Source organism: Nyctibius grandis, chromosome 17 (assembly GCF_013368605.1).
Source record: "Nyctibius grandis isolate bNycGra1 chromosome 17, bNycGra1.pri, whole genome shotgun sequence".
Lineage (NCBI taxonomy): Eukaryota > Metazoa > Chordata > Aves > Nyctibiiformes > Nyctibiidae > Nyctibius > Nyctibius grandis.
In genome coordinates, this window is record NC_090674.1 from 8,241,326 (window position 1) to 8,259,023 (window position 17,698).

Here is a 17,698-nt window from a genome sequence, read left to right on the forward strand (position 1 = left end):
TGTTCTAGGACTCACCAAGAGCAAAGTGTGACTGAGACACAGCCACAATTGTTCCTTCTCTCTATGAAGAAGCTTCGGTGGTGTTGACGTACGCAGTGTGTAGCAGATACTACAAGGCTGCCGTTTCCATCTGCTGTGTCACTAGAACAGGACTGCCCCTTTTTGCTGGTAAATCCCTGGCATGGCTTCTATGCAAGATTAATGCAGTAACTTTATGTTGTAACTGATGCTTTTTAGAAAGGGCAGCTGAATTTTACGTTTTCAGCTCTTTACCCATTTGGCATCTCTCCTCACTTTGGTCTGGTTTACTTGTATAAACTACGTTCCTCTTTTTCCTAGAAATAAATTAGGTGGCAAGAGATAGCTGCAGCAACAGAATCAAATGAAATGAATTGCTGACCTTCTCCCTTGCTAGTTTTCCTCCTTTCTTGAAAACCCTGATAGTACGTGGTTCTAGGTGGCAGAAGAATTAATAAGACTATTATACCCCGTGTCCTTGTCTGGAATAGCAGTGTTTGAAATGAGCAGCTGGATGGATTCGTGCTGAAGACGTCCATGTGACTACAAAAGGCAAAGAACTTCATTTCAAACATACTTGTTCTTAACAAGTACATTTCAGATACAGATTTGAGACAGAAAACAATCTCTGTCCTCTTTCCAACAAAAGGATTTACACAAAGGCCTTCCAGGAGGTGGCCAAAGAACTTAACTTTCCCTCAGGAGCAGAAAAAGGTATGTTACCTACCCCAGGAAGTATGTGGAGAAGTGAGAACAGGTCTTCTTCCCCGGTCAGTGCAAGAAGATACACGTGAGACCGCACAAATGGACTGTGGCCAATAGCAGCAGGGAAGCCTCGGCTGCCTGACGGGTGGTGCTCAGTGCCCGCTCGCACAGCCTCAGCAGAAAGCACTGCACATTCAGAGTCACGTTGCTTTATTGGTTACTGAGCCACAATTCAGAGCAGTATTGCCTTGGAGCCACCTGTAGAAGCAGGTTCTCTCATTTTGTCTCGTAACAGAACTGGTAGGACACCACCTGCTACGTGGGTAGTAAAAATAAAAGTGTCTCTGTTCAAACTTGTGGCGTCCAGGGGAAGGTTTTGTAGTTTCCGTTGACCCAGGAACCGTAACGGACGCGTGCGCTCCCACCAGGTTAGCCATCTGCATCGATTCTGTGAGCTGTCGGATGAGAACAGTATGTGGATACACGCCACTGCTGTTGGACGAGGCACATCCTAGGCTGAACTTGCCACCGTACCAGGGACAGACAGTAACATTTTTGGCTGCTAATTGAACGTGACTCTCATACACAGCAACCCCAGTTCTGTGTGCTTTGGCACACAGAGCTGAAGCAACCCCTTACTGGTCCCCCTGAAGGAAGAAGCAGGGCAGTCCTTGCTACTTACATTGCTTTGGTATCCTAAGGGCCTCGTTGTCAGCTGACATCACTTGGTGCAGAACTCCTCGGAACTGATAAAGCACTTTCAAACTCTTCTCCTCACCCACGCAGGGGTCGTAAAAACCTGGCAGCCCAGCCTTGAAGCAGAGAAGGACAGACTGAGCATCAGGGAATGGACTTTCACAGCTCTTCAACTAACCAAAAACATTTATTAGCACCAGAATGACATGTCGTTAAAAAAAAAAAGGAATTTTGTTGCCAATGAGATGAGACAAGAAGCCAAGGAATCGCCTCCCCAGTGGCAAGTTGTAAATGCAGAAAAGAGTGAACCGGGGGGTGTTTCTGGTGTACAGCCCCAGTGTCTGTAACACACACTGTCCTATGCTGCAAATACGGAGACACTGTTTCTTTGGCACTGAAAATGCCCGGAGAAACAGAAGTTCCTGGAGGTTCATAACACTGGGTATGTAAATAGCTTCTGTCAACTGATCTAGAGTCACTAGCTTCAAGCACACTGGAGAAATCCCCTGGCTGGACAATACACCGTGCAATCGAAATTCTGAGTCAAGCATTCGAGCTCTTGAGTCTGGGCTTTGACAGAACAGCTACGTACCTTGGATGCCTCTGTAAGGATGAGTTTAGAGTCTTTCACCAAGCACTGCAGGGGCACAGTCACATCTATTACTTTCACCTTCTCATTCTTCCTGCTGTTGTCATTAACAAACTTCCCATACCAGGCATTCACTACAATCAAACCTGCATTTCACATGAAATCACAGATGTGATGAAAGGCTTCCCACCGACAGCTAGGCAGACACTGATGAAAAGACCATCCCGGCATTTTCTTTTGCTTTCAATGATATTTAAATTTTTCCTGCCTGGACCCACACTTCTCAAGACAGAACGTTTCTACTTGGGTGTTTGCAAGCAATCTTCAGCACTGGGACAGAATGACATGACTTCAATGCCATGCTGATGTGACAGGCCAAGTGGATGTCAGTCCACATTGGAAGATTCTCTTGGAAATTGCTAGCAAACACCAGAATCCTGATTTCCATTATGATCCAGGAGCAAACTGTGTAAGCTAGAGAGACCAGAGATACCTAAACTTCAGACTTTTGCACATACACACACCTCGCTTTTGTGAAGAGGTGAATGCACGCTATTGTCTTCAGCCTGTGGATCCACCTCACAGCATGGCCCAGGATAATATTGAGTGGATCCCTTCTAAGCTCAGGCACCAGAAGCCAAATCATAATGGAGCTTCCCCACTACGTGCGCAACAGCAATTACGCTGTGCTTCATTAGGGGCGTAAACGAAGAAGCGTTTCTTGCATTTCTCCCCCTCAACCACCCAGCCTTTGTATTGTTCCTTCCTCTCTCCAAACCTATGGAACAAGTAAATGGTGTTGTAATCTTTACCCATCCTGGCTTCCTCTGCTTCAATTATCCTCCGGACAGACTCTTGCATTAACCGGACCTGTCACAACACAAGGGGCAGAGCAAAAATCAAGCAGTGTCAGACACTGTGTCCAAAAGAGAAAAGCCCAGAGTGAAAACAGCTTCCTTTAATTAAGGGGGATTAGTTTTGGGAAAGACTTACTGCAGCTTCCGCCTCCTGCTTCTTCTGAAGGATGTCGCTGGCTGTACTCTCCCTTTGCTTCTCCAGCTCTCTGCCGTAAGGAAGTCAACATCACATCAGGTCACACAGCAGATGGGATTCAGCCACGAAGCGGCACGTCTTACCCACCCCAACTACAACTGCCCCAGAGCCTCACACAAATGAGCTCAGTTTTAAGGTTCTTCCCCACCTTTCAAGATATTTTTGTAGGCTTCCAGAAGTCAGTACTACTGATGTAGGGAACCACAGTGCCTCAGCTGGATATCCCAGCCTTTGCACCAGGCTCCCAGAAGCACTTGAGTGGGATCTCCCAGCCCTGAATTTAAAACCCAGTCTTGCGAGCTCACCTCTCCTTCTGAGCCCTGAGGTAGGGTTTGATGATTAGCCTATGCATGGCGAAGTAGATAACTAGAGGTCCCACGGTGGCATAGAATACAGCACTGGGAAGCAGCTGATCTGTTAGGTGGACAGGGAAGAAGTAGGTCTGGCTAGCCCTATTCAACCTGGAACAAAACCAGAATGGAGTGACAGGTAAGAGGAAATGCAGAGTTTAATGTGCTTGATTAAGTACACTTAGCAGCAGTGTATGCTGCTGAACAACTGCTGAACCCAAGGAGAGATGAATGATGAGCTCAAAAAGGTGAAAATCCAATAAACCAAAACAAGACAATAGTAAGACAGACAGGTGACACCACCCAGAGCCAGACTTTTATGTAGCAGACATCTCTTGTGATAGTACCTGGCCATTCTAAAGTGTTTTTTTAATCTTAGGAGAATTTATTTGGTCATTAATTTCACCAGGGAAAGGGACGAATATCATCATCAAGAGAAAAGCAAATGCTTATAGAGAAGGTCTATGTCCACAACACTGGCACGTGCCTTCAAGGAAGGAGTACATTAGTATTTCTCTGACTCTTATAATAATATTTATTTCAGAAAACATTACTTTTCCTGGGACAGAGGGCTGCACGTCTTACACCGCAGCTTTTGCCTCTCGGCAGAAGGCACACATTGCTTCCGATGGGCACCACTGGTACTAGAGGTGAGGGCAGCTGCAACCTTTCATAGTGATATATCAATATACCTGTACTGCCCTAAGATTGGGACCTTCCCACCTGAATATTGGAAATAGAATAATGCAGGTTACGGTCAGCCTCTGCCATCTAGAGTTATAATCTTGAACTGACTTGATTTTCAAAGACACTCCTTGGGGAACACCAACACTGACGGTGGCTCCTAAAATGCTGTGCCTGGAAATCTTCCTCTCTGCTCCATACTCCACTATGGTCCCAAAGAAACCCGCCCTAGAACGACAGAACCAAAAACTGGTAAGACAGGGAGACTCTTGAATTTCTCTTTACTGAATCCTGTAATTTCCCAACAAGTAAAACATGTAAATACATCTGTGTGCAGCAGATGTTGGCTACTGCAAGATTCACGATGTATCTACAAGCTGAGATTAGCCTTTTCAGCTTGTAAAGTAGTAAACAGACTACAAGAACTTCTGCCTTTCTTATTGGTGATGATACAGAAGTATCACACACAAGTATTTTAAGTTCCACTTATCCGAAGAGGCACACAGAGTTAAGCCTCCAAGACACTCCCTTCAGCATTTACCAGATTTAATTATTGAAAAGCAGATTCCCAAGGACCACGTAAGCATTTGATTTGCGTGGAACCTGGAGGCCTACAAAAGCAGGAGAGGACAGATTCTCCAGGCTGTGAGCAACACGAATTTCCTCTTGCACACTTACTTGACAGAACCTTTCACTCGTGTCTGATCCTCATCCTGAAACTTATGCTGATAACTGACCATCATGAAAGAATGGGGGATTCCCAGCTGAAATACAAGAGGCACAAATGTATGAAAACATACCCTCGGCCACCACTGAATGTTCCCCCAAATTTCCTCTCTTATCCTTTAAGCGGCACAGAAAACGCAGCAACGCTTGCAGCTTACTCGTCACAGCCTGCAGTCTGTGCAGCCCGTGTTGTGCATCCTGACCCTGATCCGAGCCGACCCACACTGGATATGACAATGCTGGGTGCAAAGTGTTGTGCTCTGCCAAATGCAGCTGGTTACCTACGTTACACGTTCACACGAGACAGTACCAACTGCTCTGTTATCCTCTAGTCCCAAGCCAAAATACTGCTGGGACGCAAAAGCTGAGGCCCTTCCCTCCCACGGGGTGGTGTCACTGCTCCCTGCGTACAGCAACAGGACTCTCACCTGTAACGCCACCGTGAAATGGCTGGTTTTCGTATCCCGGACAATACTAGTGTTCATGGCTGACTGGATGCCCCACCGCCACTGTAAGTACCCCATCGTGTTCTTGTCCAGGTTGCGGGCTAGGACCGTGGTGAGGCCGGGGCGGACCCCACGGGACGAGAACTGCAGGGCACAGTTTGTACTGATGAAACTAGGAGAAACGAGGAGAGCCTCATCAGTGATAAAAACGCAGGCTCCCGGATGGCCTCAGGTTCCTTGCTGAATATGCAGAGACTACCCTGCAAAGAGCATGATGCCTGAGGGTTTCAGGAAAAAATCAAAACTCATTTAGTGCACTGACCACAGCACCGCCCAGAAGAGCAGGGCCATGCCCCAGTTTATTGATCTGTGCCACAACACTGCAGCCAGCACAGCAGGCTCCATTTCAGCCTTTGCCCTTCTTGCCCTAGGCAGATAAAGGCCTGGTCTTCTGCAGAGGCAGCACACTTGGCTGCTAGAAGATAGCCCTGCTAATTAATAATCCTCAAGCATCAGCTCCAAAAACCAGCATTAAAGGACTCTACAGGGAACAAGATCCCTGTATAAGCTCTGAGGAATGGCATATTTACTAAATGAGAAAATATAAAAAGGAGGAAGTCTACACTGGCACCTACAATGCTCTAACATGTCTTCAATCACAACTCTTACCTTGTACTCTCCTTTGCAACTTGAGACCTCTATTCTTTTGTAAACAGAGACCACACTAGTGGCAAATTTGGCGTTATTTCCCTAAAATATGACATATCATCTCCTCTTTTGATGTCAGAAACTCCGCCTCACACATGGAAGGCCCAGAAGAGCTCCCCAGTTTTTTGTCCTGCTCCCAGAGCAAACTTTTGTTGCTCTGATTGTGAGATCAGGCCTCAAGTACCATGAATTCATGACGAGATCAAATACAAATCTAAGGATGTGGAACACAGACCTTCCTTAAATTGTAAGCATGAAAATGAAGGACACCCACACACAAAAAGAATACAAGCATTTTGATCAGTACTGAAGCATGACGTTAAGTCTAAAGAAGAAATACCTTATTTTGTTATTTAGTTCCCCAGTGTGGAATATTAACCATTAGACCGTTTTTCTAATATTTACCATCTTGGTGTAAGATTACGGAATATCTTCAGACCGAAGAGAGGTCCCTGAAGGTCTCCTGCTCCAAACTCCAACTGTTTAAATGCACAACGCCAAATTGTTAGAAGAAAACATCTTTTACAACAGTGACAAAGTACTTCACAAGCGTCATTTACATCACAGACATTTTACACATCTGAGGAACATTTACCACATATTTCAGCATCCTCTCTTTTCTGCTAGCTTTGCATACAGAATAAGAGGTGTCTCACTGAGTAGGGTCCTCATGAGTAAAACAAAGCCAGTTCCGTAGTGCTACAGGCTACTACCACCAGCACCTGCTCTGGTTGCTCCAGTGAAAACCTCCACTACAGCCCCACAACGGCAAACAACAAGGCTTGGCTGCTGCCCTCTGAGGATAAGAGTGCTTCTCAGGACAGCCTCACAATAATGTTGTCAGCAGTTCTGCTGCTGCACCATCTCAGCAGCTGCAAAACATGCCTGCTGCTTCATCCACTAGTCTGGGTGTCTTGCAGGTTGCTAGTCAGTGTTTATTTGCTGCTGTTCAGTCTCATTAATGGAAGCAATTCTTAGACCTGACACTTTTCATGACAAAACCTGAAAAAGCAGTTCCTACTACATCTGCATCTCCAAAGTAAGTTTATTAACGTGGGTTTTTTAAAACTTTTTTTAGTCACGAGCATCTCAAACAAAGCCACAAGTCTAGCAAGGCACAGCTTGCAGGTGGTCACATGGGACCTTCCAGCTACTTAGATCATATCTGCCTAGGAGTCAAACTGTTTTCCCCCATAACTTCTTCCCTTGTGAGCAGAGCAGTTTTTGAAGCGAAGGCAAACGATCACGCTGCCCTAAGGTGCATGCTCACAGCCTCTAGAAGGCACCTGAGAGCCTTCAGATGGTGAAATTAGAAAGGCCCTGGCGACAACATCTAACAATTCCGTCCACATAAGTGGAGTCCAAAATGCACAGCCAAATGGAAAGGGGAAACAATTAAGAAAAAACAAGGTTTGATCTTCCCTTTTTCTCAAATTCCTTTGAGAATTCCTTTTCCTACATTCTACAGAATGCAGAAAACAAGAGATGAAACGAGCTAAAGTTCCCTAAGGAAAATAAACACTAGGTAACTAATCCAAGCAGCCTGAAATAGACTGGATATAAAAATGTGTAACAGCTCGCACTCTTACCTCTCCCCATCCCTTGGCAGATGTCACTCGTCTCAGAGCAAGATTAATCGATCCACCTCCATTCCCGTTCTGGGTGGAAAGGTTACCAGATAGTATTGCTGTGTCTGTGGCAGTCAGTGGTGCCTGAAAAATGAATATATTGTTACCAATTACTCTGATCCCAATTCACACATTTAATGGATGTTCTTCAAGGACATAATCAGAACTGCAGAGAGTGTAAGTGCAGAGAGACAGGTAACGCTCCAGCTGCCTCCTTGTCATCCACTAAGCCCAGGTGTTTGAACCAGACATGATCACACTTGCTGCAAATACAGTCAAAGTGTGGCAAAAAGTGAGACAATTCTTACAGTATCAGACACCTTTTGTGACACCTTTAACGTACCACCTTGAAGTCCTGACCCTGAGCTGCAAACCCTTCTAATCTCATTAGCAGACTAAATTTTTTCAACTCTCTGGAACACAGGAAACAGTCCTCCTTCTTTTCCTTACCCACATCCTCAAAACCGGGCACCGTTTGTTTTCATACACTAAATATTCCACGTTCAGTGAGAACTAGATACCTGTTTTCAATCACAACTGAGCCTCCCTGCTAGCAGGAAGGCAGGAGCTCTGTAGCCTACAAACCAGCCACACAAACGCACGCTGCACAGTCCTGCTGGAACTGAGCTTCCTCCTCCTCCCACCTGCACTGGTAGTCGTGTCCTCCCATAAATCCAGATGAGAACCCCCTGGGCAGCGTTTCATTTTCTGTTGCTTTGCACTGTAGTGCCTCATTAGCTCAGGCCCTGCCCACACTGGCAGCGCCTGCCCTCCTTACCTCAATGGACTGGGATATGTGCATTTTGTTTATCTCAATCTGGGGAAAGCCGCTCCCGGGCACATCTTCGTATTCTTCGTCGTAACGATCAAAGAGGTCAGTGGCATCTATTCCGACACTAATTGTTCCCTGCGGAATGACAAGTGAAACAAGTACTTAGCAGTAACAAACACCCAGCATCTACGGGCCAAATGGCTAAAGCATCCTTCTATATGATTATATTTTTTTGCAGTTTTTTCTCATTCTACAATTACCTTTTCCACTCTAAAATGCATTTCTTACACATTCAAGACAAACAAAAATGAAAGATTACAATATTCTAAACCAGCAATATAAATCGTAAAATAAACTGGATAAAAGACAGTTTTTCATCAGGAATGGAACTTGCAATACTAATCGGTAATTATTCTATTGTGGCACATTACAGAAGCAGGTAGAACACTTTTCCACAGCAGGTTTCTTCTTCCCCCACAACTGACTCTGCTCTGTCAGTATTTTAAAGTTGAAATAACATGTTTTAGAAATCGATTTCCTTCAGTGGAACTTGGCCAGAAATCCTCTAAATGTTTTCTTCTTATGAGTTATCTGAAACAATTTCATTTTGAGCTACATCATTCACTTGCAATTGACCTCATTAGTAATTTTCTTTTCTTTTTCCCAGTTTATATCTTATAATCAGAAGACGGACAGACTTTTAGCAAGTGGTAAATGTTTCCTTTCTCAGACCACAGAAAAGCTTATTCCTACAAAAAACTAGGCCACAGCTAAATAGTGTGGCTACCTGCTGCTGTGCTCACTCAGACTAACGGCAAGAGTGGGTATATTTGAAAAGGGCATGATTAGCTCCTTGTCTGGGTCATAGAACTTCCAGAGGCTTTGGAAACCTCCCCTATAGACCTATTAAACAGCACTCCAGCTCATATAAAATGTACCAGTTGCAACTAAAAAAACCCCTCTGTGCACCAGCACAGAACGAACTCTGAGCAACTTGTACAGAGAAACTCAATAGCTGGGTAGGTAGAAAAACCACTCACACAGAGTGCACGTACGGATGGAGTAAATCCTTATTTCGATCTGAGTGAGCATTTATTTTTCCTTGCTCGCGCCACTCTAATCAAATGCTGAACCATAAATATAGGAAGAATTTGCAGAGTTTGACAGGACCCAAAACTTCTCTCTGGTTTGGCTCCCAACTACCTATTTGCTCCGGAGATTCCTGACCTCTTCTCAATGATTATTTTCTGATTTCTTATGCAGCAAAAATTGGATAAATATTTTAACACGTGAAGGTGCGATTATTTCCAGAACTCTGGAACCGGGGCTGTGCCCCAACCGTTTACAAACGACCCTTGGCAGGCTGGCGAATTTCAAAACAATTACACCCATCGTGCTCTTTGTGGCAGCACAAGCGCCGAGCTCCTGCCCTTTAGGCAGAAGACTACTTTTCAGGAACCACCTGCAAAGTCACCTTCAAGGGATCTGCTCTCCAGACGCTACAGCTTCTTCAGTGTCAGCCCTCTCCTATGTCGCGCTGTTCCTTGAAACGAGGCCAAAATAAGAGTGAAGCAAGGCAAAACCGCCAAGGACGTGGCGCAGCCCTGCGCTGCTGCTCCAGCCCTCTGGAAGGACACGGAGCAGAACAGACAAAGAGAAACAGAAAGTGCCAACACCACTCAATGAAATTCCAGCAAATGCACTCCAGAGTGGCCGATCAAACGTGTCCGAATACAGGTGAGCATTTATATTAACAAAAGACAGAACTATTTCCATTTTTCCTTGAGGCTTTTCAATTCAAGGAAGTATAAAACCCAAGATCTTTCATAACAAGAGGCGGGAAGGAAAGAAAGGTTTTCCATGTGGAGCACCACATTCAGCACAGAACCCGCAACTTTAAATTCCAAGCGAAACGATTTTTTAAACAAGGGATATCAAGTTAAGTGTAGTAAGCATGCTGAATTTGAACGCTAAAAAGGCAGAAAATTGCATATTTTTAATTCAGACCAGAATATAAACAGCAGTAAAGCTTTCTCAAGAATTTGCACTAACAAAAATTATACTGAAAAACATCTTACTGCACTACGTTTAGTGGTATCGCAATGCTTGTACTCTTTGTAAAGATGCACCAAGGGCCACACGCATTCCTGAAACTCATTGCACCTCCTTTCTATCATACTCAAAATCTTGTGATTTCCTTTTTCACACCTATGAATTTTAAAACAAATATCCCTCCCAATGAAAAAAGGAAAACACCTGAACCTATCCGTGAAAATCCACAGGACCCATTCAGAGGAAAGGGGCGTCCCCGCTGCCTCCCCAGCTCCTCAGCAGTCCTTCGATTTAGCTGCCTTCCGCTGAAGTGAGCGGTGGACTCCGTGCAGACATTTCACCTCCCACCAAGTAGGTGAAGTCACCCTCAGAGGTCTATAGATCCTGGCAAGGAAACTGGCTCAGGTGCAAGCACAGGAAAAGCAGCAGATGGTAAAGTTAAAAATATTCCCAGAGAACGACAGCAGCCCCTATGCCACCGGATAATAGAGAGGGGAGCGCTGCTGCTCGCAGCTCCCCATCAGCCACCTGCCCAGACCATTGGAAATGAAAAAGCCCTCCCCAAAGAAAGAGCAGCAGGGAAAAAGCTGTAAAGCTCTGCTCAGAAGTCGGCGGTGCACGCACGCAACACGCTGCAAAGCGCCCCAGCTCAGCGGGGCAGGCAGCTGGGGAGCAGCACTGCAGAACCATCAGAGTTGTCATCTGGTACCATCTTCTAAAATCACCTCTATTTGCCCATCCCGCGAACACGAAATGGGGTTTACTACTGGAATTAAGAGGTGCACCAGAAAGAATATACTCCCTCCTTGCCTTTTTTCTCAGGGATTTACCTTCTGGAAGGTGACATATGGAAGCTGTGCAAGACTAAGCCTCAAAGAACCTGCATTTCTTAGATGTTGACCTTCCTCAGCAGGAAAATAATGGGATTTAATTTCTCCTAACGGGAAGCAATTCTTCTCAAATCAAGTAATGAACTTTTCAACCCTTCTGCACATCTTTGAAAGCAAAAACAAAGCTCTAAAAGCAAATAATAGACTCAACTTGAAACCTGCCAAATTGCCTACATCTGGTTATTGCTCAACATTTCTGGTTAAAATGCTTTATTTCGCTGGAACCGTTTTATAGAACTGACAAAATGTTGGAAATTTTAAAATAACTTGCGTTCGTGTATGAAACGATCACAGCTGCGCTACCTAATTCCACAGGAACACTGCCTGGAGAGACATTTCTATAGGCTGCCGATCAGCAATTGCTGTAAACACCCAGATGGCTAATTTTATCACAGGACACAGAGGCTGAGGCTTACAATGCAGCTCCGCTTTTTACTGCTCACAGCCATGGCGAGGCGCCCAGATAAAATGTCAAATTCCTAAAGTAACAGAGAAGCATGAGGTGGAGATAACCATGCCCCTCTCTGAGAACACCCCTCTGACCCCAATCACCCTCATCTCCAGCAGAGACAGTTCAACTTGCCTGTGTTGTGGCATCCAGAAATCCCTTTCTGCCTGGAATAATGTCAGCAGATACTCACATAACACTTCATGCTTATTTACCCTTCCAGTACAAACAAGTTCTTAGTATCCGTGCGCCATCCACAACAGCCTGGTGATCTGTATGAGCTGATTTGCTTTGCTAAGACCAGAGCAGATCCAAAGTCTGCACCAAGGTGAATATCTCAAAACATTACAGGTCTTCTCAGATGGGTATTTTTCTGATACAGTCTGAAACATTACTGCATTCGCACTGCTGTCTGCTCAGAAAACACTGTGATTTTAAACTGCTGGCCATGAAAACACCAGTAACCTTCAAACACAACAGTAATAGTAGTTAATAACTGGTAGTTTGTTTCTCAGGTTATGCAAGTTACGCTGCAACACTTCAGAAGTCCATGCACGAACACAACGACACAGGAGACCTCCTCTTTCAAAGCCACCGAAAGAGTACAGCCACTTGTGCTTCAGGATGCAGGATCTGTGTTGACTGCAACCTCCAGTGAGAGTTCTGGGGACACCCCGTTTTCCACTAAGAACAGAACGATTTATAAGTAATACAAAAATTGATGTCTCATTACGGTTTATTTTTTCAAGTTGGAGAAAGTTTGTGTACATAAATGTCTGCGTGGTTACCTTGGGGTAGATAAGGGAAAATTAAGGCTCCCCACCATGGACCATTTCTATACTGCACAGAAGAAATGGATTTCCAACACATTTCAAAGAATAAGTACAAAATGGTTTCTGATAGTTTAAGCAAAAAAAATCCAAGAAAAATACAGATACAAGTAAACTAAAGCATGAATACATTTGGTGAGTGTAGATGCAGCTCTTGGATAATGTTATTCCCTGCATGAGAACCTCGGTTTTTGTGATTCAATCAGCTTTGAAACCTCACGCAGTGACAATCCTGACAAAACCTAGGTTTGCCTGGCATCCCTATCAAGCCAAGAGCCAGCCAGGCCATCAGCATTCTAAACTATCAGAGTACTCCAGTCGCAGCAGGTGACAGAGGAAGCAGCAGTCGATTGTCATTTCCACCTCTCCCTGCCATCCCAACATTACCACAAGAACACCATCCTCAACACAGTATTCTTGATCATCTCTGAACAGCCAAGATTCAGCTGCAAAGTGGGTCATTTGGTGTCACTTTATGTCTGCTCAAACAGACTGAGACATGAAGGGAATACTCGATGGTTCTCATCGTGGGAGCGCGATCAAGCTTTCCTAAAACAGGCACTAACTGTGAAACTGGCAGGACCCCAGTCCTGTTCAGGTTGATTTTGCTCACTGTGCTGCAGCCGGAAGAGTTCTGCTGCCCAGCTGGTTTGGTGGCTACCTCGCATTTTTCATTGGTTTCAAAGCTGCGTTCGAATATCTCCCTGCATTGTCGTGACACTACAGTAGTGTGAAAGGGAAAACTGACAGATAACCGCAGGGAGTTTCATTTTATTTTGAATACTTGGAAAGAAACCATAATCATTTCAGTGTTAGGTCTGTTTTCTTGAAATTGCTGAAAGAGATATTTTGCTCCTACATGTTTCAACAAAAAAAAGAACTTTCAATAGAGGACTACTGTTCAAAGAATTAGCTGTTTTCCCTACATTGTGCAGAGAAAATGCATATTCAGAAAAGGAAAAGTAACTCACCAAGTGTAGACACCTACAAGGCTATTCACTATAGCCCCCCATCTAGGCTCATCACACCATGCGTATTCGTAACGATTTCCGGATTCACTCTTGCGACTGGATAAAGTCTTTGCTTACCTTTGGATTAGTTCGCTGCTGCAGTCTTCTCTCTTCCCTCTCTCTCTGCAAACGCTCAAATTCTTCCCTGATTTCAGCTGGAGTTCTCTTCCTTTCCACAACCTGCTCAAAAATAAATTAAAAACAAAAGACTACCAGAAAGAGGATGTTTAGGGCACTGCGTTGCTGATGGGATCAACTAAGACTGGCAGAGGCTAGCAAGGGAACTTAACAACAGGAAAGCCAGGAATGGACAAGTTTTCTTTCAAAGCCCATAAAAACCAAACCAACAAAAAAACCCAACCCCAAAAAGCACAGAAAGAAAAAGTAATTTCAAGCCCAGCGGCTAGCTGATGCTGGAAAAAAGTTTCAGATGAAAAAGATGAGACTAGATGGACAATATCAACACGTTTGTCTCAGACAAAGATGTTGCCTGTCACGGTAATATCCTATTACGGAACTCAATGTCAGGTTTATCATTCTCTCGTCAAGAGAAAAACCCAAGTATTCTTTGAAAATCCATCATGGTGTTTCAGCAGAGAGAGACAGAAATAACTAAACAAGGATGCCTTCAAACAAACGGGCATTTATTACCATCAAGGTGTCAGTGCAGCTCGAAAAAACAAGAATGTCACACAAAGGTGGGTTTAGCCAATTCCACTGGCCATAAGGTGCTGAATTTGTCTCACCTCCCATCCTTCCATTTCCAGTCCTCTCCTCCCATAGATGTCATAGATGGCTCTGGTCTGTGGATCACTAAGCACTGCAAGTTAAAAATCAAAAGAGAGGAGAGAACTCAGTTTTTGGTCTTCTCCTCGAATTTCAGACCAACACACTAGTGTTATTTAGAATTCAAGCACAGATCTCAGAAACATGTTGTTCTACAGTTGCATCCAATTTTTACATTAACTCCCTTTAACGTTTTCACATTCTATATTAACAGGACACACTGACTTTTCCCCCCAACAAATGCCTTTTCTCTTTAAACTTCTAAAATCAAAAAGTGAAAAGAACACAAGAGAGACAAGCAAACCAACTGAATATACAGCAGGGTTTTTTAATATTGTTTTCTCTGACTGCAGGGCGACATAGGCCCTCTAACAATCAATAGGATTATTAGCAATTCAGCGCTAGCAGTCCCTGGAAGCTTTCTGAGGAGGAAGGACATCCACCTCTGTCTAGCTTTCGAAGCTCTTTGGTGCTTTGAAAAGTAAGGGAAGTGGTGGAAAGAGTATTTACAACATGCAGGAAATAAGACAGAGACTCCACATCTTGTTCACTGCAGAATTTATACTGCATTGCTCCTCTGACTTACAGGACAGAAGTGGGAAACAAAGCATCGCTAAGTAGCAGCAAATTTAGTTATTACTGTGTAGTAATATCTATAATATTCCTTCTAGAAACCCCCTGAAAACAGTTTCTGCAATCTTCAGACTTCCACTGACCTTCATAAGCTTGGTGAACAAGGTTAAACAGTCGCTCAGCTTGTGTTTTGAGCTCTGGGTCTCTGTGCTTGTCTGGATGGTACAGCATACACAGCCGGCGGTAGGCAGCTTTTAGCTCTTCCTGGGAGGCCTGTGAAAAGCAGTAAAAATGAATTAAAGTACAACAATGCTATTTAAAACAGAGCATTCTCAAGGTCAGCCCTAAAAGAGAAGTACATCAGCTATTATATTACACTACTTTTATATACACAAAATGAAGAATGGACTTTTGTTTCATTACATAAGTTAATGAAATGTTCAATTATGCACAGAGGTATTTTCCACACCATTTATAACAAGTGACATCTCACCAGTGTATACCGAGGTATAAAAAGTTAAGTAGAAAAAGACACAACACCCAAGCACCTACAGATCAGCTCTTTTCTTTTTACTACCTTGTGCTTTCTCAGACATTGAATTTAAACTCGACTGAGAAGGCAGGGGAACATACAGGTCTAAAATGGCATTCTGTAATCAAATTAATGATAAATGGTTTAATGTGCTATTGATTATGTAATAGGAATGAGCAGTTTCATTTTTCATAAATGCCATGTTCAATAAAACATTAGATTGGGCCTTTCATCATCATTGAATAGCTCGGGTCATCGGTTCAATATTTCATGAGCAATAGCCTCTTAGAAACCGCTAAAGAAATACTGCCATCATTTCAAACTGCACTGAAACACATAAGTCAGTAATAATCGTATGTAAGTTACATTTTTATTACCAAAGTTTCAGGCAAAATTAAAAGGCATCCCATCTCCCTTATTTGGGGTTTAAACGGCTTCATTTAACATCTCAAACACGCCACCACATTTTTAGCGGACTGAAATCTATAAAAGATTAAACATTTATACACATACACGAAACCCGCTGCTCAGCAGGCTTACCCTCCTCGTCGGGGCTGCAAAGTTCAGTGGTTAACTATTATTTTAAGCTCAGCTGCCTCACCACACGAGGTTGGCTCAGCACACAGCAATGCGAGTTCACTGCATTCCACTGCTACGCAGGATAGTACTACTGAAGTTAACTAGCAAGGAGTAATCAACAAAGCAACTACTGCTCTCAGCTGGAATTACTCCCTCGAGGACCATTTTACCTTGGTTTCCAGCTCCCTGCTGTACCAAACATGAATTTTCTGGTCTCTAGCAAACAGCTGAAAGCCTCGCTAAGGTAACTGTTAAGCCTTCGCTGTTAATGTCCCAAGCAGTCACAACCCCTGTGTGGGTCCCACCTCTTTCTTTTAACCTCTACGTCTGCACACTGCTGACACGGAGGAGGGTGAATTACAAAAGCTGGCGAGTGATCTAAAAGCACAGCCCACCGGCTTTTAACAGGACTCGGGCTTGAGTCGCACAGAAATTTTTCTAAAAGGAGAACACTTTACTGCAAGTCATTAGAGAGTTGTGCAAACTGCGTTGCTGTCACACATTTTTCCTTCAGAAATGCAGATTTCCACAAAGGAGACAGAGGGGGCTGCCACCGAGGCCACAAGTGCTGACGTTAACTCCAAAGGTAATTTTTTCAAGGCTACGAGACTGAATTGCTTCTAAGTCTTGAACTCCTGTTGTACACAGCAGTAGCAGTTCCGTAAAAGCCTTCTTCAGCTCAAATTGTTAACACCTAGGCCACCGTGCTTGAACAGTGAAGTCTGTTTATATATATACACACATATATATAGTGTATATACAGCTATTGCATTTGATGAAACAAACTACAGCACAGCCTATACACTCAGATCTTTGGTGATTTGTCTAATTATTACTATTTAAAAAGTATTTACCTTCCATTAAGTCCCCAACTGTTGTAGTGTAACAAAACTGCATCAATTAATATCCATTTATTCTTAAAAATTAAATCGAGGACTACTGATCCTCCTTTCTTTGAGGAGAGAGGTGTTTTGCAAAAAATGTAGAATGTCCTGAGTTGGAAGGGACCCACAGGGATCATCGAGTCCAACTCCTCAGGATCAACATGTAGGTGTTTCCAATGTGGAAAGCCCACACAGCACTGATTAAACAGGAACGAACGTACAGCCAAAGAGATAAGTCTACTATATAAATATATAGGTACGGATACGCCTAAGACCAAGCTACCATATGCCTGAAAAAATAAACCAAGCAGAACTCGCTCCAAAGCACGGCCGCCTTGGCCCTGCTCTCACGTCCCGCCGCACACACAACGAGCAGTCCCGGAGCCGGGGGCTCTCTGAGGTCCTGCCCTGGGCAGCGGCCGCCCCGGCCCGGGCCGCAGGACGCGCTGAGGCAGCCCCGCTCCCGCCTCCCGGGCCCCGCAACGGCCGCGACCCGGCTTACCCAGGCGGGCCCCGCGGTCACGGCCCGCCCGGCCCTGACCCCAGCCCCGGCTCCAGCCCCTCCGCACGCCGCCGCCGCCCCCAGGCCCACCTCCCGCCGCACGTTGAGCAGCGAGTAGTAGTCCTCGTTGTCCGGCACCTCCTCCCCCAAGGCCGCCGCCATCTTCCCGACCTCTCACCCCGCGCCGGCGCGCGGCCGGGCGGGGCGGCGCAGCGAGAGCGGGCTCGAGGCGCGGCG

The 17,698-nt window shown here is 44.7% G+C and overlaps 1 protein-coding gene across 1 annotated transcript; it reads right to left on the minus strand.

The window, feature by feature from the left end:
* Positions 1 to 916: 916 nt before the first annotated feature.
* Positions 917 to 17,660, minus strand: DNAJC11 (DnaJ heat shock protein family (Hsp40) member C11). Its single transcript, XM_068415335.1, has 16 exons — positions 17,552 to 17,660; positions 15,108 to 15,237; positions 14,352 to 14,425; positions 13,684 to 13,785; positions 8,382 to 8,510; positions 7,565 to 7,687; positions 6,381 to 6,454; positions 5,250 to 5,439; positions 4,774 to 4,859; positions 4,207 to 4,323; positions 3,367 to 3,522; positions 3,002 to 3,071; positions 2,821 to 2,878; positions 2,012 to 2,154; positions 1,406 to 1,535; positions 917 to 1,178 (listed from the first exon to the last, which is right to left on the minus strand). Exons 1-16 carry the CDS (start codon positions 17,621 to 17,623, stop codon positions 1,153 to 1,155), a joined length of 1,680 nt encoding a protein of 559 aa, XP_068271436.1. The 5' UTR covers positions 17,624 to 17,660; the 3' UTR covers positions 917 to 1,152.
* Positions 17,661 to 17,698: the final 38 nt, after the last annotated feature.

Coding starts and splice junctions, on each gene's coding strand:
- DNAJC11 (XM_068415335.1), bottom strand. CDS start 17,623: ATGGCGGCGGCCTTGGGGGAGGAGGTGCCGGACAACGAGGACTACTAC. Junction 5,440..6,380: donor CGTAATCTTACACCAAGATG/GTAAATATTAGA, acceptor CGTTTCTCCTAG/TTTCATCAGTACAAACTGTG. Junction 3,072..3,366: donor CTCAGGGCTCAGAAGGAGAG/GTGAGCTCGCAA, acceptor TCCTTACGGCAG/AGAGCTGGAGAAGCAAAGGG.